Source organism: Ornithodoros turicata, chromosome 7 (genome assembly GCF_037126465.1).
Source record: "Ornithodoros turicata isolate Travis chromosome 7, ASM3712646v1, whole genome shotgun sequence".
Taxonomy (NCBI): domain Eukaryota; kingdom Metazoa; phylum Arthropoda; class Arachnida; order Ixodida; family Argasidae; genus Ornithodoros; species Ornithodoros turicata.
Window position 1 is genome coordinate 36,954,215 of NC_088207.1, and position 20,107 is coordinate 36,974,321.

General features: G+C 46.9%; 2 protein-coding genes across 4 annotated transcripts in view; both read right to left on the reverse strand.

The window, feature by feature from the left end:
• Positions 1 to 6,830, reverse strand: part of LOC135400962 (guanine nucleotide-binding protein G(i) subunit alpha-like) — a 14,248-nt gene extending 7,418 nt beyond the window's left edge. For both annotated transcript variants that reach the window (XM_064633011.1, XM_064633013.1), the window contains exons 1-8: positions 6,468 to 6,830; positions 3,994 to 4,036; positions 3,524 to 3,665; positions 2,782 to 2,942; positions 2,564 to 2,692; positions 653 to 782; positions 417 to 570; positions 136 to 356 (exon numbers count right to left, since the gene is read on the reverse strand). In XM_064633011.1, coding sequence (XP_064489081.1) covers positions 166 to 356; positions 417 to 570; positions 653 to 782; positions 2,564 to 2,692; positions 2,782 to 2,942; positions 3,524 to 3,665; positions 3,994 to 4,036; positions 6,468 to 6,588 — 1,071 coding nt within the window. In that variant the 5' untranslated portion in view covers positions 6,589 to 6,830 and the 3' untranslated portion in view covers positions 136 to 165. The remainder of the gene's footprint in view (positions 1 to 135; positions 357 to 416; positions 571 to 652; positions 783 to 2,563; positions 2,693 to 2,781; positions 2,943 to 3,523; positions 3,666 to 3,993; positions 4,037 to 6,467) is intronic.
• A 2,760-nt stretch (positions 6,831 to 9,590) lies between these two features.
• Positions 9,591 to 18,668, reverse strand: LOC135400965 (slit homolog 1 protein-like). 2 transcript variants are annotated; one of them, XM_064633019.1, is made up of 6 exons: positions 18,416 to 18,668; positions 17,000 to 17,243; positions 15,850 to 16,028; positions 14,027 to 14,278; positions 10,087 to 10,238; positions 9,591 to 9,944 (listed from the first exon to the last, which is right to left on the reverse strand). In XM_064633019.1, exons 1-6 carry the CDS (start codon positions 18,436 to 18,438, stop codon positions 9,715 to 9,717), a joined length of 1,080 nt encoding a protein of 359 aa, XP_064489089.1. In that variant the 5' UTR covers positions 18,439 to 18,668; the 3' UTR covers positions 9,591 to 9,714. The 2 variants fall into 2 exon arrangements, with proteins under 2 accessions (XP_064489089.1, XP_064489090.1); XM_064633020.1 differs by lacking the exon at positions 18,416 to 18,668 and adding an exon at positions 18,249 to 18,368.
• Between the last annotated feature and the right edge of the window lie 1,439 nt (positions 18,669 to 20,107).

Consider the following 20,107-nt stretch of genomic DNA (forward strand, 5'->3'; position numbering starts at 1 on the left):
TCAAACCTACAAAGGTACTAAGCGGTGTAATCATATCTAATGATATAATCACAGGTGCTTACACTCTTTAGTTTCTCAGCCACACACAAAAAGCTTCATGTTTCTACAGTACGCAACAACTTTAAAGTTACTCACCTCACCGCTCATACTGTTCAAAACAGCATCCTAGAAGAGACCACAATCTTTGAGGTTGTTTTTGATGATGACATCAGTGACTGCATCAAACACAAACTGAATGTTGCTCGTATCTGTGGCACATGTGAAGTGTGTGTAGATCTCCTTGGTTTCCCGTCGCTTGTTCAGGGACTCAAACTTCAGTTGGATGTATGCAGCAGCTTCCTCGTATGTGTTGCTGGCTGCATTGAAGCTGCGATTAAGCACTGTCCCCATTAAAGCAAGTTCACATTCCTGCTCACCTGTGTACTCTGGAAAACAGATAGTCAGTGGAGACCTTGTAATCTTCTCTTCGAAGAGATCCTTCTTATTCAGAAAGAGGATAATCGACGTATCCACAAACCACTTATTGTTGCAGATGGAATCAAACAGCTTCATACTCTCAATCATACGGTTCTGAGGAAGAAATCAGCGATATGAAGAATGGCAATTAACAACAAGTGCAAAATCTTTGTTTTTTAGAAAATGGTTTCCTCACCATCTCCTCATCCTCGGCCAAGACTAGATCGTACCCACTTAGCGCCACACAGAAAATGATGGCAGTCACACCTTCGAAACAGTGTATCCACTTCTTACGCTCCGACCTTTGTCCACCAACATCAAACATCCTAGGAAGTGAAATAATATGTCAATCGTCTGGAAGACAAACAGTCTCTGTTCGAAATATCGGCGAGTCTCGTTCTGAGCCTCTTAACATTTCCTTACCAGTCCGTAGAATTCTCTACCTTTCTATATTATGCCATTACGCTTGCTGCGTGAATTGCAATTACCCTAAGCATGGCGTGCTGGCTTGATGCCTTGCAGCATGCTGTGCCGCAACGGGTGACAAAAAGAGTGTACCGTATTTACTCGCATGTTGGACGCACTCACGTATTGAATGTGCCCCCACCTCGAGCGCCGAAATGCTGGTACTTTTTGTTCCCCGCACGTTAAACATACACAGACTTCAGAAGCACGGCTGGGTTGTCTCGCGCAGCCAATGAGAAGGAGCGCCTCGCACTAGAGTGATGCACGACGAATGCGACAGACATAGAGAAGTATATCATTCACGCTTGACAGAACAGAAGATGATTTAGTATGGGAGAATCGCGACGTTGATATTCTGGGGAGATCGCTGCTGATACCTCGCAATAAAACGGGAGGTATGTGTACCTTAAATGTTGGGTCCCAATTTTTTCCTGCGTATTGAACGCACTCCACTCAATGGCCCAATGTTTTTGGGTTAAAAAAATGTGTCTCTTATATGCGAGTAATTACAGTACATTCAACAAACAGACCTCAAAGACGACGAAAAGTGAGATTACAGTAAACCCCCGTTAACTCGAACTCGCTTATCTCCAAATATCAGTTATATCGTCCCGGTCCTTGTCCCAATGCTTCCTATGTATTCGGGCCCTTTTAAGTCGAAGCTTTTTTTTGCCCGAGTACAGATATCTCGAAATTCCATCACCTGTAGGTCAGCGTACCTATGGCTGATCACACGCTTTCTTCGATCCCCCAGGCTAGGTCAAGGTCAAAGCCTTTCAGTCCTAGTGACTCACGCTCCGCTAGCTGTGGCAGGCAGATCACACTCCCCTTTCCACCCAACGTCACTCCTCCTCCTCCTCTGCATTCGTCCGAGCGTCTCCGTTTCGTTTCGTTCTTCGCGGCGTCATGGCTGAACAATGCACATGGAAGCCCCTGACTTTAGAGCAGAAGGTGGCACTTACCAAAGGAGCAAGGCTTGGCAGCAAGTTCATCAAGCCATTATTGTGAACTGTTTCGTTCATGCGGGTTTCTGGTCTTCCACTGCCGTACCGGAGCCAGCAGACTAGTTCAGTGGCTGTGATGAATTGTGCAACGACGTGATGCGACTCGCATGTTGTGGGGAGAGTGACTTAGAGGACAACATTGAGTACTATGCACTTTATGACAGCGATGTTCCAGTAGCGGTAAACTGAGTGTTACTGAAATCGTTGAGACTCGAGAGTGCCCACGGTAGTGCTAGTGATGTGCCGGGAGAAGCGTCTCATGCGTTGCATTGAAGTGCTTGAAGATGTTTTCTTGTTCCCAGACGCGAATGCCAAGCAGATTGCTATTATGGAGTTATTCCGTCTCAGATGATGTTAAAAAATAAATGCCTTTGGAACTGTTTACGAGCCCTGTTACTGTAGGAACGCTTTTTTTTTCCCGTTTCATAACATAGTGCACCGTGGTAACATCGTAGCACTGTAATTTTCGCTGTTCCCTTAACTCGAAACCCTGCTTATCTCAAAATTTTTTCAGTTTTTATGACTTCGAGTTATCAGGGGTTTACTGTACTGTCTCCACATCCAAATGGCACAAAATATGTAATGCATCGAGGATGAAGGTGATAAAAAATACAGAAGGGAAAGAACTTAGAACCTACTTGAAGTGTAAATCCTTGAAAACAAAGTGCGTCTCCACAATGCCCGTTGTTTTGACTCGTGTTCGCAGGACATCTTGCTGCGTGGGATTGTAACTAGGCTGGGAGATACGGTCGAGTGCATTCAGGTAGCTGAAAAAAAAAAAGGGTGCACGTGTGGTCAGCAGCATAATGCAAAATTTTTAGCTCGAAGGACTCGCGCAATAGGGGTGGGCACATACTAGGAAGCTGAATCGTTGAGCTGGTATTCTCTGGACCTAGAGAAACAGTGCTGCACGCCGGCGTCTTGCCAGAGCCTCTTCATCATGGCGGCCAGTTCAGGCGTAATTTCGCATTCTTGCGAAGTGGCCCCTGCTATCGTAAAGAACTGCCGGGAGTCATCCTGCATGCAAATATGGTCACATGAAGAGTTGAAATTTGTCACATTCTGAAATTAACGCAGAAATACAACTCTTGGGTATGTACAATAAAAGCAGAAATGCACACGGGAACATGAGAAGTCAAGAAATAGAATAACTTGCTCACATAAGAAATGAGCAAAACCAAAGAATATCTAGCTCAGCAACAAGAATGATATCCTTGTTACCTGACGGGTACAATTGCATAACTGCTACTTGTGGAAACCGGATAGCTGACCTATTCTTCTAGCCAAAGAATCAGATGAGATCATGCAAACAGACTTATCGTGTCAGCACCATGCCGAAGAATGACAGAATTTACGGAAAAAAAAATTTGAAAAACATTCTGGTGTGTGTGTACCAAATTCGAAATTGGATGTGTATTTGGCAACACTGATTACATTATGTGCAATGTGACACGTAATATAAATATAAAAAAAGACAAATTTGCTATAAAAAAAAAGTTATTCTCACAGCCACAGTCCCTACTCGTCATAGACAGAAATGGCATGGCCATACTGCTGTAGCACTTGAAAGTAACAGTGAAACAAAAGTTCCGACGTACTGCTCGGCAGGGATCTTTGAAATCTATCTTGAGCTGTCCCATGGCACGTATGATGGCCAGCAGGCTCTGGATGGTGTTGCTGTGTACCACAGGGCGGTACAGCTTGCATTCGTCCGAGGTGTACCCAGATTCGTGAATAATCCTGTTGTACACAAAGAAATATGGAGCACTTTTACACAACAACAGCAACAGATAGTTTGCACTGCACTGCAATGACTGTGCAAGGCTTGTTGTGCAAGTAGCGTTAAAAGGCATTAGATATACATCTGGTGCATTGTATATGCTGTGATACAATGGTTCAAGGTTATGCATATGTGCGGCATCCCAAGAAGAATTGCAAGCAAAATTCAAGCTCATATGCCCAATGAATTGAATTGCAAACTTCTTTCTCCCCTTGTAGCACAGTGTTTACACACAAGATCTCTGGATGTTCTACACACAGACTAAACAAAAAAGTAAAGCTGGCATACTTCATCTGTTTCACGATAGTACTCTTCCCGGACTCGCCAGCCCCTGGAAAAAAAAAAGACAAATATAATTTGTACACTATTTCACCAAAGCCAGAATTTCACTGTACAGTTTGCCCTTGGGCCAGAAAATATGGGAATAATCAAAATGTGCATTCACCCAAGCAGCACAACATCTTGGACGAATATTAGGCCACTCATGGACCAATATTGGACTGGTACTGCCAATATTGGGCCAAACTTTGACCAATATTGAACTGGTATTGCCAATATTGGGCCAAACTTTGACCAATATTGGACTGGTATTGCCAATATTGGACCAATATTTGGCCAACCTTTGACCAATATTGGACTGGTATTGCCAATATTGAACCAATATTGAGCCAACCTTGGACCAATATTGGGCCAAGATTGTGCTGCTTGGGCACTAGCATCTGATGTTTCACAAATGCTGTAAATATCTGAGCCAACAGCTCCTATCGTGGAGTTGCTCACAATCATAGTCTCGTGGCACACTAAACGATGAATTATCACTGTACTTGGAAAGAGGTTGTAATACGTGGTCAAGGTGGTACCAACAACATACTACCAAGCACCAAAGAATGCCAAGAGTTCCATGCTACAATAGAATTCACCTTACAATATATGCTATATTGTGCAGGTTGCATCGACGTAAACGATGCTGAGTAAGAATTTTAAAATAGAACTGACACTGATACAAAATTTGTGTCTGTGGCATACGAAATGCCCTGTAACTGTAAATAAAATGATGTGGCACCGCGTACTATGTTACTGTTCTCAGACAAATGTAGAATGCAGTCTCCTCTGTGCATTCTCAATTTCTCATGTTCCTCTATTTACTAGGGAATGTAGGTTGCCACAGTTGGTTAGCTCCCAAACAGGTTGAATGGACATAACAGGTTGAATATTAAATTCCTTTCTTTTACAAGAGCCAAGTATATTTTTTTTATGTTTGTCTTTTGTTGCCTTACTCATCTTTAGTGAAATTTCAAACAGTCAACTATCATTTGTTCAGTTCAGTACACTAATAGTTTGGTTCAGTGTCAAGGACACTATGGTACTTGAATGAGAACAAATTTGCCAGAAAATATCTCTCCGTTGCAGACAGGCTTGTCTCTCGAGATCAGGCGCGGATCTAGAGGGGGGTCCGGATGTCCTGATCCCTTCTCAATTTCTACCGTGCTTCAATTGGCAATAAGTAGTGTATGTACGAGCATGTTGTCCAATACCGGACCCCCACCCAGAAAAGAAAAATCCTGGATCCGTCCCTGCTCGAGATAACATGCTGAATATAAGGACAGGTTTTGCGTGTTGAGTGAGTGCAGAAGAAGCCCATTGCCATTTTACATGACAGGTATTCTTGTTGTATTTGTTTATATATTATCTTAGCATGCTTGACACAGTAAATATGTCCACATCATCTATGAGAAGGGCGATACGTGATTTTCTGCTTTTTGCATAAGATGACTCCTGGTACAATTGACTGTGCTGAGCTTCTCCTTACTTATGACTTCTCCAAGCACCTCATACGCAAGCATGTTATTTTTTACCATTATACCGCCCTTACCTGTTATAATTGTAGTCGCGTTACTCGTACACGGCAAATGCCCAATGAAACTTTATATTTTAGGTTAGCTTAGCGCAGCTTTGGCAGCCTTGCCTCGCCCTCACAAACACCATTTTGACGGGCACTACTTTTCGTTAGTTTATAATAATTTATGTTAGTTCAATGCGGCTTTGGCAGTTTGCCTCGCTCCAACAAAACCCGTTTCGACAGTGGGGTGAAGCCGACTTGCGGAATGGTGACACCAACCAAAGGAGTACCGTACTGACATTTTCCAGCATTTGCATGTGTCCAAACCACGAACTGGACTTGTGCAAATTTTTGATTGAACAGGCTGTAATTTGTTGTGATCTTCAACGTGTATGTAATATTTCATGTCACGTAAAAGTTGCAATATGACTGAGTCCACCACTCAGTATATTCTGTACTGATAGGCACTTTAAAATAAATCAATAAAAACTTAAGCATGCGAGACTGTCATGAAAACTGACAGTAATAATGACGTAAAACATTCGAGTTACAAAAATGATCGCGCCGCGTGTCACGGTTCGTGTAAGTGGAAAGAGACGCGGACGTTATCCCACGAATTCGGTCCTGCCCTTGGTCTCTTATCGTTTGAAAAGTTCCCGGTGAAACCTCTGACTTCATTTCCCCGGCTGTCAAGGGAGTGGTTGCTTAGGGCTAACTCTGCGGCAACTTCAAAAATACTGAAGCCCTGTCGCTATGCGTTCAGCATAAGCTAAAAGCAACGCACATCGAATGAAACATCAATTATCGCACACCATCAGCGAAACCAGCTGAATTTCTGCGAAAAAAAAGGGGGTCGCCACACCAAATACCGACGTCAAGGAGTGCTTCTACGCGCTGCTACTTTATAGTTGGAAGTACTTACCTAGTAGCAAAAGCTTAACCTCCCTAGCTTGTCTTTCGCCATCAGCTCGTAAGTCGCGATCAATCTTCTTTGACCGCTCGGCAGCTTCTTTATCGGCGGCGGTACTCACAGCACAGCCCATTTCGGCGGCTTCACTAACCCTAACGCACAGATCAGATACACACCACTACCAATTTATTTTTTTCTCAGTTTCCTTTTCCGGTGTTTTCTGCGCACTACTGTCCAGACGGCTGATACAGTTATCGAACATCGGAGCACATCGAAAAAGGAAACCACATGAAGCGACTTATGAGATCACACAGCCGTCAGTACAACACACCCAACAGAAACCACAACAGCTAATCACGTTCAAAACTCCGTGCCGGATGTTCGTGCGTTGTGTTCCGGAAGTCGAGTTTATCCGCGCGGTAGATTTGAAAACGAAAGGAAGCTGAAAGAAAAGGAAGAGAGAAGATAGAACGGCAAGAAAAAGCAGGCGAGCTGGTGGTGACAGGGAAAACAGTCCTCATTAGCCTGGGAGTAGCATCAGCGGTTAGGTGGACGCATTGTCCACATTACCGCCAGCAATGGGGTGGACTATCGCCCCTGACGAAGAAACTCCCCAATCATAACGGAACCCCTGGAACTCCAGTGTCGCTTGTGAAAATAGTGCGCTCTTTAATCATTCATAGGTCGTAATAATTATTCTCAGATGTGATGATGGGAACCTCGGAACACCCACACAGTGCGCAACGTCCGCCTCCAGAAAAAGATGTGGTAGGAGGGGGGGGGGGGGGGGTTGCACTCTTGCCCCCCTTGGAAAAAATCCTGGGAACGCCCATGTCCAGACCACCCCTACACCCCCCAAAATCTAGAGGATACCCCCTAAAATTTTGTGTGATTGCGCAATATTTTGTCAAAGCCATGTAAATACACCCCTTTGCGGACCCCCTCCCCTCCCCAATGACGAAACTCTAGGCAAACCACTGGGTGCAACGCGCTAGATTTAGGCAGGACGGCGACAAATTCAAATGCAAACGGCGTTGCGCGGCTTCCTGCCTTTGTTGTTATACCGACATGTCACAGCCATCCACGGAGGCCGTTGTTTCCCGCGGCTCTGTTTTCATTTTCACCCATACGGCCTGTCGCAAGTCTGTGTGCGTTACCACCGCACAACTAGTACCCACTTGCCTTGTATCGCTTGGGATCCGTTCAAAATGTTCAAGGTTCAAAGGTTCAAACCTCGGTCCAAGCGTTCAGCGGGAACAGTGAGATGGGAAGTAACCAAGGTGTGGCTAGTACACACGCCGACAACCACAACACAGACTCCAACGCCTACGAACAGAGAAATAAGGCTGAGTCGAAAAAGAGTCAAGGTGGTGCATTGGTTAGCGCCATAGCTCGGCACTTTCCGCACTTTCTGCACAGGGGGCAGTCATTCCCAGGGCCCGTAATTTCTCTCGCCGGCCCTGGGTACTTGTCTGTGTTTCAAAAATAAAAAGAAAGAAAAAAAATGCAGGAGGAGATGTGCAGAGTGTGAGTTCGTGTCCTTTCCGTCCAAAAGAGGTCACTTGGCATGTCGACGGGAAATTGTCACAGCATGGATGGATGGTTAGCGCACTTGACCGCATCTAGGTAGTGCTAGTGTAGTAGTAGTTAGCGCATCTAGTAGTGCGAGTTCTTGTCCCGCAGCCTTCCGGCCTTGTCTGGGCCAACTTCCCCGCTCAGCGTGCCGGGCGAGCAAAATTCACCAGCACCCGCCTGTCGCTCCATTAGCAACTCTTCCATTGCCTTCTGCTTTCTTAGCCTAGCTTAGCTAGCTTAGCTTAGTCTGTCGACTTCTGGTTTGTCGCTCGACTGCCCTCAACGTTATGTTGCCCACTTACCTTCGCGACTCTTCAAGAAGGTTTAATATACCCAACGGCTACTGTTGTGTCCACTGGTTGACGTACCCGCTCGCCTGAAACCTCTCCAATGATGGAAGATGGATGTCACTGAAAAGGTTAGCCAGCTGTAGGACTCGAACCCACATCTTCTTTGAGGCTTTGTATGTATTTGTCCTTTCTATGTGTTCCAGCCTCAGAACATCAATTTCTCATATTCAACCTCTCCAATGCCGAGAAGTACTCTTGAACTCGCACCAAGCGCTATCGTTATCTTCAAAGTTGGCGTGCTTCAAATGTCACACGGCAGCACGTGAAAACCGTCTTCGCGATAGGCCGAGATTTCAAATCAGTCTTGCGATTGGCCTTCGCGCCAATCGTCAGTCGTGACGTTGCCCACATCTGTGAGGCCGACAACGGCGAGCCCTTTCATCATCACCACCACCACCTTCGCGCGGCCAACTCGCGTGGCTGGCCATGTCACGTCGAGACTGGGAGGTACCCGGGTTCGAATCCCGGTGCCGGCTGTGCTGTCTGGGGTTTTTCCTGGGTTTTCCTCAGACGTTTTCAGACATATGTCGGCACAGTTCTCTTAGAAGTCGGCCCAGGACGCACATTCCCCCAGGGTGTCAGTCGTGACGTTGCCCACCTCTGTGAGGCCGACAACGGCGAGCCTTTTCACCACCTTCGCGCGCGATCTCGTGGCGAATGACGCGCGAAGTTGAACGAGTTGAACTGAGAACCGGCTGTGTCTTTCACATGAACGTGGGCGGATCGTGGCCATCAAGCAATCTGTTCACTGATTCGGCTATGTGTTCCACTGAACGTTCCCTCTTATGGACCACGGCATAACATTCAGCCTCTAACGGTTTGTTTGAGCGCATTCGTCGATATTTTAAGTTGGCCCTCACAGCTTGCGGTGACCGCAGTACAAATTCTCCTCTTGGCTGGACACACCGTGTTCCCTGGAGACACTTTTAGACACTGTCCTGCAACCTGTATTCGTTTCGTTGCCCGCCTCACGTCACCCATTCTGTCCTCCGACTGTGTGCCATGTAATTGTAATCAGGCTGCAATAGTCAAAACTTTGCTAGTAGAAATGGACATTTTAATTTACATTCAGTAAATAAGGCAGCGCTATGTTGAAAAAGCAAAACGAAAACGGCGTTCTAAACCTCGAATAACAGAAGGTTCATGCCCAAACAAGTTTTACCACTAATGGACCTTTTGTCTCCTTTTGTTCCCAAACCTCAGGCGTGCCTTTTTCTTTTTTTTTTTTTGAGCACGAAGTGCCTGGCATTTTATGACATACTTAGTGGTACTAGTAAACGCAGTCGTTTACTGGTCGTACTGAGTTCCATCTTCACCTTGGCGGCGATCTTCTCTTATCTGTAGTTAGCTAATATGGGAATCTCATTTGATTCTTCACAAGGTTCGTCGCATGGTAGCTTATCGCATGTCAGATTGACCAAGGGGTGACCAGCAACACTAGGTGGAGAGTTGCACATTCCATCCACCAGGATGTACTGCTGGCAGTCTAAGAATGAACAGCGAGTAGCGAAGTGGTGTAACTTCACCATCCACTGGACATTGCAGTCACAGTTAATCGGATTTCCTGCAGAGAAAGAATGACCATTATCTTTTACCGTCCTACAACTCGCCGTCAGATTACGGCACAGTGACACCCGAAAGTGTCTTAGAAGATCCTGTGCTACAGGCAGAAATTGAACTGCAAATTGTGAATGCATTTTACAAACCTCTAACTTCGATGCCAAGCTTGGGGTTGCTCCAGACAGCAGCCCAGACACCGTAGTCCAGGGTAGTAAAGCGATTTCCATTGAGGTACACCCGTCGAAGATTCGTCATGCCGCCAAAAATTCCTTCCGGTAAACTGCTCAGCCTGTTGTCACTGGAAAGCAAGTAGAGTTAACGCTTTGACAAGAGGAAAAGACTAGAGTCACTAAATAAGCTTCGCTTCAGAGTATCGACACTGCTGAGTTCCAAGAGGGAGCATGCGCCATCTTGTTTCCGCGCCACGGTAGCCACGCGCACTTTAGCGCACGATGCCATCTATCGTGCGCGGGTGAAGTGTTCCTTCCTCTTGCAAGCTGCTCATCAAGGTTGACGTCCTTGAGCTCAGTCTGACATCCTCGGGAACGCTCTGGTGGACAATACATGGATTATCGCACAACAATCATACACGTTTCTCTATCCCGCAGCAAACATTATTTTAAACTGGGGATGGTTCCGGTGCGGTACGGAAACAAGATGGCGCTCCTGCTCTGCCTTGGACCTCAGTGTCGATACTCTGAAGCGAAGCTTATTTAGTGACTCTAGAAAAGACCTACGTGATCTGTGACCATGGACCTGTAACCGCTACGTTACGCCGCATACAAGGAGGCAAAACGTATCAGACATGACTGCGTCAAGTGTTACCGACGAGCACTCGACACAGATGACTGGTTCCTGCTATAATGACGTACATTTCCATTCTGCAATGCATGTTCGTCCACGCATAACGCACGGAACGTCTACATTAAAATGTGAAAGCGTACGAAGAAATAATTAAGTGTCGGCTCTGTCTGGTCCACGCAACACTGACGATATATTGTTAACAGAAAACTACATTCGATGAAGCTTCGGCCCCCATGCTCTTTATTCCTTGTTGTCTCTCTCTGGCTAATCTCTCCCGTGCGCGTTGATACGACTATGTTGTAGTCTGTTGTGGTCGTTATGTTTTGCAGAAAATGATGCGAAGTGAGAAGTCCTTCTAGTAGAAATGCGTGTTCGTTCGCCGTCAACTCATAGAGGTTCGTCCTCCGGCAGGAGGCAATGGCCCGTTACAGCGTTGGGAAGTAACTCGGTTACAAGTAATAACGTACTGAGCAATTAACCAGGGACCGTAATTCGTAACCCCTTTTCTCACTGCCGTTCCAAGTCCTTCCGCGACAAGCTCAAGTCTCGCCTGACCAGCCTCGGATACTCCAGCTCTCTCGCAACACTACTTGGCATACGATGCAGTGGTGTAACCGCCGCGCTTCTCCACTACCTGCGTGACAGCTGTCCCCTCAGCAGCCTGTAACATCGTGTATGGGACGGCGGGAGACCTCTGACCCCACATCGCCTTACTATCTCTTAACTAAACCACGAATATGCACTAAGGAATTATTTAACGAGGAATAGCAAACCCATCATTTCTGGCTGACTTTGCCTGTCAAAATAAATAGAATCCCCCCCCCCCCTCCTTTCTTTCTTTTTTCTCAGAGAGCAACTTTCATGGTCAATGCCAGTCAGCGTCTGGTTGCTGGAACTAGAGAGAGAGAGAGACATTAAATTCTAAGGTAAATGTTTCCCTCTCCCTTTTCAACGTCAACGTCAGTTTTCGCTGACGGGTCATCTACTCGGGGTGGATCGTCCTCGGCATTTGTCATTCCATCTCAGTCAATCTCCTGTGGTCACCGTCTTTCTCACAGAACATCGTCTACGTGTGCCGGGCATTACGCCAATCTATTTTCTATGCAAAAAATATCAACCAGTCCACTTCAGTCCTGGGTCGTCTTTACAGACTCAAGACCCGCGCTCCAGTGTGTGGCCAACTTGAGGATACGTGGATTCCTCGGTCCTGTTGTCTTTGACATCCTGCAAGCTTATAAGAAGGCGACCATTGCAGGGCACACTGTAGTACCTCCATGGTAGTATTGCAGTGGATCCCCGGACATGTCGGTATCAGCGGCAACGAAGAAGCAGACAGAGCCGCATTGAGCGCCCATCAGCACGCAGCTTTTTCCCCGATAATGATATCGTCGGGCGACCGAAGACACCTCCTCTCGACACTCACCGGTCCCAAGATGCAGGCTCAGTGGGAACACGACATAGCTCACTCCCTTCTCTCTGATGTAGACTCCACGCTTTCTCTCGTCCTTCCTCCGCGACTACCGCGCCCCTTAACTGCTCTCTTCCACCGCATGAGGCTCAACGTTGCCTTTACACCTGCCTTTCAACACCGTCTCGGCTCCACCTCGTCTTCCCTCTGCCCCACTTGTGGAGTACACGGCGACCTCAGCCACGTCATCCTGGCTTGTGGGCAATACCACCACGAGCGTGCACTAATGGAAGTCTCTATGCAACGCATTGACAAGCGGCCGTTCAACCTAGCGAAGATCCTCGGTCCGTGGTCGAACGCTGCCCACCAGACGCAGGGCCTTCGTCTTCTGGCGGAGTACTTGTGCTCCACCGGTCTGGCGATGGCTCTTTGAAAGCCCCCATCATCATCCCTTCATCCTCTCCCAACGCGAAATAGGGCAGTGTACCGCCTCAGCGGTGGTGAATCGCAAACCCCATCACCATCCAATGTATGTGTGTGTGTCCCTTTTCAAGGAGGCCGACATGGCTCTCATTGGTCTTCTTTCAAACGCTTTATCCAATCATATCAGAAAAAAAATTGCACTTTATTACTCCTTTAAATTTGTTTTCCGTGTATACTCATGTCGTCGAAGTATCGTTACTGGTTTTGATATCAGTGTTCGTCCCCCAGAAAATACTGCAGGCGTTTTGGGCACCGGTCCGAACCTGCAATTTTAGGCCTCGCTGTAAGGAAAGAAGAGAATAGTCGGCAAAAATTTGGGGAGCTATAAGGGAGGTTAATAAATCGTCGTTAACAGCGTTCAACCTGGCCGGGACAAGTCATCTAAAAGGTGCCCTGATTTACCGCCTCTTATACACCCTGCTTCCGCTTCGTTGAGCCAACAGATGAGTTTCGCAGTCGATAACAGGTGAGACTATAAATACGCCTCCCGCTTGAAACCTGCGCTCGCTCCCACATGCACAGTCCGAGGGCTCCCCAATCAATCACTGCGCTGAACACCTGGCGAACGGTAGCGTCCGATATTACTGCGATGTAGAACGACTCCGCCGGCAGCTGAATCCTTCCAACCAGCATCGGTGCTGATGGTTGCGACGATTCCGGCTTGCAGTTCCATAATATGATATGAGATGTTGAAGTGATGATAATGGTCGAAAGATAAGTTGTAGACCGGCGGTAGACTGCTAGGATTGTTGAGAATTCCAGTGAGCAAGTAAACTCTGTGCCATTATTGTCTTTGGATAGGTGTCCCGTTTCCTGGAGGCAGCAGACCAGGCTGCGAGTTTTGGAGTATATATATTTGAGGGAGACAGCCCGTGCGATGTAAGACATGATCCAGCGTACAGTTCCTGCAGTGTCCAAGGCATTTGTCTCGCACGTCAACACGTCTCGGTTTGCTGACAGTGCCTGAAATTTGCGTTACCCAGAGGGCCAACCTTGTATGATTGTAACCAATCACCGTCACCTCGGCTTCGAACGAAATTTAAGTCACTGACGACGAAGCTCTAAGTGGTGTCGGACGCTATCTATAGACTGACACAAGAAGGAACAAACAAGCAAACTGGTGTATAGACGAAGCGAGTAACATAGCGTTGAGCTTGAGGAGGAAGGTGGACACAAGAAGTTGACAGAGCTCAGAGCCTCGTTCTATCAAGTTGTGTCCACTGTCCTTCTCAGACTCAAGGTCATGCTCATCAAGTCCCCTGTGCAATTCTCTATAGACTTCCTGTCGGCGAAAAGTATGGAACTCCCGCCTCAAGTTTACTGTCGCAGCCTCTTTTCTCTCAGATGCTATAACCATTTTATAGTTTGAGTTCAAAGTGATCCCCGCTTACTTGAGGTTCAGTATAAAAAGCTGGTCTGGAAGCATGGATCGTTGCATGGTCTTTATATTATTTTCTGAGAGATCCAGTAGGAAGAGCCTGAGCAGACCCGCGAAGGCCTTTGGGTCCATCTTGTTGATGGCGTTCCCCTTGAGGCTGAGAGACGCGAGGCTGCTGGGGAAATATCGGAACCACGACTCCTTCACCGTCGTCAGTCGGTTGAAAGAGAGATCCAAGCTCTCTAGGGATGTCAGGTTGGCCATTCTGGAATGTTGAGATATGGTCCAATTATATGTGGCAATGCTGGAAGGAATACCCTGCTCAAAGCCTCCTTTCCAGAGAAGGCTCTGTAGCACAAGACTGACTTTTGGACAAAGTGAAAAAGGCAAAAATGGGATGTCAGCGAGGGCGCGAGACCTCTGTGGTACCATGCCTAGCTACACTCTTAGAAAAAAGCGTGGAGCAGTTACACCTTTTAGGAGGTAATAGTTGTCGCATATGTTGTGCCTAAAAGGTTGCAAAGTTCTACCTGCTACCTGGTTGGTTGAAGTCGGCACAACAGATTAGCTCAAATCCCAAAACAAATTTTAATTGCAAATATCTTCGTTGTACACAATGTGCTCAATGTCCACTGCGCTATCAATGCTGGGAAAACAACACTCCCTGAAAGTGCATTGCTTCTGTGGCTGCAATAAAAGCTCTTACACACATTTCGTGCTGCACCTGCAAAGATGCGGTGACAGGCAAAGTTACCACCCTTTTACATCCTCCGTCAGAACGCTATGTTGACTTAGGTGGGAACTATAAAAGTAACCACCTTTTCACGCCCTTTTTACATAGTAACCATAGAAGTGTGGGTACGGATCTTGCCACTGGCATGTGCTGATCTTTCCGCTGCTGACCTTCTATCAATGCTGGCGCTCGTAGTTTTCCCCATTTGCGTCGAATCAGTTTCGCAATTTATGATTCCACACTCGAACAACATTTTGATATTTATCAATTAATTCTGATTAATTCTGCCGCGGTTGCACACGAGATTGCACGCAGTAACTGTCAAGTCATATTTCTTTGAATGCACAATTGGCGTTGCTCACACCGACATCTGGAGTAACATATTTTTCGACTCGACCTTCCAATTTCACACTCAGGTAAGTCCGTGATCTATCGCCTGTATTATAAATCATCCCCGTTCAAAGACTCAGTATAGGCAAAGCATGAATGCCGTCTGCGAACAATTACGACGTGCGTCAACGAATTTTCCAAGGAACACACAAAACTTCATAGTTTCGGATTCTCGAAGAGTGAGTGACGTCACAGCTCTAGCATCTGTCTTTTGGCAACAACATGTGTCTGCGCCCAGCGCCCCACGTCAGCACGAAGACTGTCAGCAGCTGTGGTGAGCAGATGGAAATCGATCTTCGAGAAGCAATGTTGCCACTTGCCAGACGCGTGGTTAGATTGGGCATTCGATGACGTAGATACTTCACCAAAGTAGAAATTAATTTTATGACACTTCTGCGACACATAAGGAAACAATATCTTGGGAAACAGTGTGAGATGCAATGACATCAATTTGAAGGATTCTGAATGCACTTTAGTGCGGCGGATCCCACGATGGCGATGAAGATGGCATCGCATCGACAATGCGCACGTTCCAACTCATGCATTACATTCCATGGACCCATGACGTAAATTCGGTAGGATTTCGAGGACATGAGATTGAGTCCACGGTGGCACTTTAATTTGTCAAAGAGCTTTGGTCCACAACGTGCTCCATTGCCACTCCATTTCCATCACTACAGTGCACTAGCTATTCTGTTCGTGTCGAGCGGTACCTTTGGAAGGGCATGTCGCTGTGCAGCTTGCATCGTCTCAGTGTGAGCCATCGAAGCTTCCCTTCTAGGCCGAGGAAAGCGTCAGCGTCACCTTGCACGAAAGATGTCAGGGGAGTGTCCCATACTTGTACCTCGTGCACTCGAATACCTCGGAAAAGTGTGTTCGGTAGATAACCTACCTGAAACACGCATACATGACATGTCAGTAGACTTACCGGTACACAAAAGGCCTACACTATCTAGCGTGTCTGCGCGCCATATAGGTTTTGTGAGCAGCGCTGAACACAGCACCACCTGTAAGTTGCGACATCACTGTCTGTTGCTCTGTGGAGGCAAACCGACTTTGACATTCTCATCGTGGTTTCACCACTGGTGTTCGGTGGCCGCGTCAGGACAAAGCTATGGGCGCATCAGGTAGGAGCATCCACCCAACGCACTCAGTGTACTCTGTCCGTCGAACCCTGGTGCGTCTACTAAACGGCCTTTCTGAGCCACGAGCGCGATACGCGTTCAGGCCCACAAAAACAATTATATTAGGACGATGAAGCAGGGATGCATGTTTTCCACTCCAGGAGTGGAACAGTACCCCATAAAGTTTCCAATGCGTTTCATTGGCTTTCTGCCCCCCCCCCCCCCCCTTCCATACGTCACGGAGCAGGAGCGGCACTTACGCGCCCCGACCAGCTCCGACCTGCGAATAGCGCCATGCTCCCGAAAAGGAGTGAGATCGTTTAGTACAAAACAGAGATAAAGTACATAGGAGCACGCTCCCTGCGCTCTGGAGGAGCCACACTGGATTTCTCGTAGCTGGTTTTGCCCCATCATCCGAACCCGCGCCACCTCCTTGATCGATCGATCGACTGATTGATTGATTGATTGCAGGTAGGGGGCGCAGGGTAGCTGGTGCATCGTAGACGTAAAGAAGAAACCCAGAGACACGGAAGAAAAAGGAACGGACACAAACAAGTTCTCAAATTGAATTAGTTTGTGTCGCTCCTTTTTTGTTCCGTACGTACGTTTACCGGAGATGTTCGCACGTGGACCGTTCAGTACATTAATGGATAATGTCTGTGCGTCGGTTCAAGCTATGTTGTTATGCTTTACTCGATGCACAAAATATGAACAACAGAAAGGAAGTCACGCATCTTACATGTGAAGTGCCGAGTTGGAACTTGTGGACTTCGCGATTTTTCATCGCTGTTAGTACATGGGTCAGATGGGGAAGTTCGGTCAGGTTAAGACAGGTGATCCACACTTGGTCTTTGGATAGGCTGGTGGGAGTCCTGTTCTGTAACGAACACTTGCAAGTCTCCGTCGGATCCAGGACATCGGGACACTGGGTTTGGCAGAGCGAGAGGCATGCTGCTGATACGTACACGAATGCCACATACAGCCTATAATAAGATACCATTTAGGTCCCACACAAAGGAACAAAGTTCAAAGCATACACAAGAACAAATACAGTCATGTCCTGCTGATCCGGTGGAACACATTTAACCGGAAGAGCCGGTATTCGTTCAAGAAATTCGGCTCCAATTTACTGGCCTTAACTGCAAGCCTGCATGGGATAGGCAGCGGTGTAGGTTTATGGTACTGGTTCGCGCGATCCAGACATATTTTTTAATGATCAACTGGTAGGAGTGTTGGTAAACATTGACATGATGTTCAACACGTCTACACGAACGTTAGCCCCAGTGTTGCGTGAATTATATACTCGAGTACTTCTTTAAGAAAAGGTGACGCTACGGCATAGGCACGTACATGAACGGCGAACAAGAAACGTGCCTTCGAAGCAAGACACCGAAGAGCTTGTTGCGTCACCCAACTTTCGTCCCTCATTAGTCATTACCTCGCGTTGGAGGTTACAGTGCGTCTCATATATCAGTGTTCGCCTTGTCTCGCCATTAGTTAAATAGGTGGAGATCCTGACCCGTTTGATCGACAGCGTTGAAGCGTACCTGTCCTTTACCAAACCACATGCTCGTGCTTTTTTAAAAGTATGTGTTAAACATTTGCACAATACAGATAGAAAGGCTATTCCTGCAACGGAAAACACAGCGACGGGTTACCATGTATCTGTTAGGCGCGAAATTATTCATCCGACTGTCATCATCACCTGCGTCGGCACCTTTTAACTTCCTTCCAACACCGTACAATAGAAACGTCTAGGCCAGCGAAAAAAAAAAAAAATGATTGTGACGTACGCGCAAACTCATTGCATAATTTGAAGACAGACGTCGACATTTGTCAAGTATTTACTGTGTAAATAAAAGGAAACATTTTGACGTAACACCCACTGCATGTGGTGTAAACGCATTGCACGGTTCGACTGATTGACGTCGTGAATACATTAAAGATCATCGCAGATGACAGGGAGTGGAATTAGAGTATGTACACACTGCATAGCGTCCGAACGTCCGTCGGTTGCGGGGCGCGAACAATGTCAAGATGGTAACGAGGAAGAGTCCCGCGACATCCCAGCATCTTCCATCGTATTGGGCACACACCTGAGGACCACGATAACAATTGCACTGAAAACAAATAAGACAGGCGACTTGGAACGTACCGGTTCCCTTTGAACCGCAGCATGCCACAGAAGCCGTCCTACGATACCGTGTTTTTAAGTCGACCGCTCCTCCTAGCAACCTTATCGAGGTACAGACAAGAGATATCCGTGCGAGTTACGTAGGACGTAGTTGCATTCCCATGTTGCAAACGTCCGCGCAAGCTTGGAGTACAACGGAACCAAAGTACGCTCAAGTATCCACCTGCAAAGCTCAGCGGAATATCTTTTGGTCTTCTGGTACGCTTGTTCGCCGTGATGTGAAAGCACGCCTTCGCATGTGATGAGCGAGGTTGTGGAACGCTATTGTTTTTTGTTGCCTTGACTGTCGTCTGCCAACCCAGTTTCTGGCACACCTTCCTTCCGTTCTCTATATATCGCTATATTGTACGTCTCGTTGTATTTGTGTTGGCGTGATGGGTATGCGATGACGTGCGATTGTATTGTTGTCCCAGTAGAAGGTCACGTTTTTATCTGAATCGAATAAGTAAAAATCGTTTTTCTCAGTCGAATTTTTGTTTTCACGTAGAATTTTAGGCCTTTTCGATCGTTTACGTGACGACACTTAAAAGATTTCATGCACCGCTTTGGCGTTATGGAGCACAGCGTGTCCGGGAGCATATAGGGCCAGAATATGCGTAGAGCAACCTTCGGTGCCTGCGCGACTCCTCCACCAATTTCGTTCCAACACTCGCAACATCCCCCTCCACACTCTCTAATGCCTCCATCCCCAAGAAAAAAAAAAAAAACCTGCAAGAAAGGAAAAAAAAAAAAGAAAGAAAGCCAGAAGACCAGCAGATATGGGCGTCATCGTCTGCGAGAGGGTCTTCAGCTGTTTCAGGACTGTCAACTAGTGCTGCAACATACGAGTCGAGTCAATGTCATCAACTCATTAACAGAATTAAAGCCAGAAAAAACATCATACTAAACCCTGCTCCCCAAATCTCGAAATCTCTCTCCCTCTCCCAAATCTCTCCCACTCTCTACTCTTCAACAGCCCCTCCCCCGATTTTTCTTTTTCTTTGGCTTCAGACTTGGGAACTTGCAATTAAGATATCATCTAGAGTTAAGCTGTTGTCCATGTTTAATAAACGAGAACTTTATTTCGAGATTATATATGGGGAACTTCGTCGCCAGGGGCGATAGTCTACCCCATTGCTGGTGGTGATGTGGGGAATGACAGAATGAGCCCCTTCACAATAAGGACCAAAGTCCTGTGGTGTCCACAACCGTCAAAAGAGCTTTGAGGGTTTTGAGCTTCGAGAGCTTTGACGGCTCATTCATGCTTTCCATCTCAAGCTGCTTCAATAGTGTTGTACTTTACTTGGACAGCATATATCTGTCATAGGCACTACTCTGCAGTGAGTGTGGCGTTGTAGAGGATGTAGAACACATCCTTCTCATGTGTCATAAATACGTTGATGCTCGAAGGGCATTAGAGACAAGCCCCTCTCGTGTGGACTCCCGAGCCTTCGATATCACGAAGTTGTTAGGTCCTCCGTCGTCCGACAAGGCGCTAAGGGCGCTTGAAGACTTTCTGCATGCAACCGGGCTTATGGACATCCTATGACACGCTGAATGTGTGATGTGTCCTCTGTGTGCCCCCAGCGATTCCGACATTTTACTCTCACTTGGTCGAAACTTAAGCGAAGTCGAAGTTTTAAGCTACATGTTGAACTCCATTATTATCTCTGT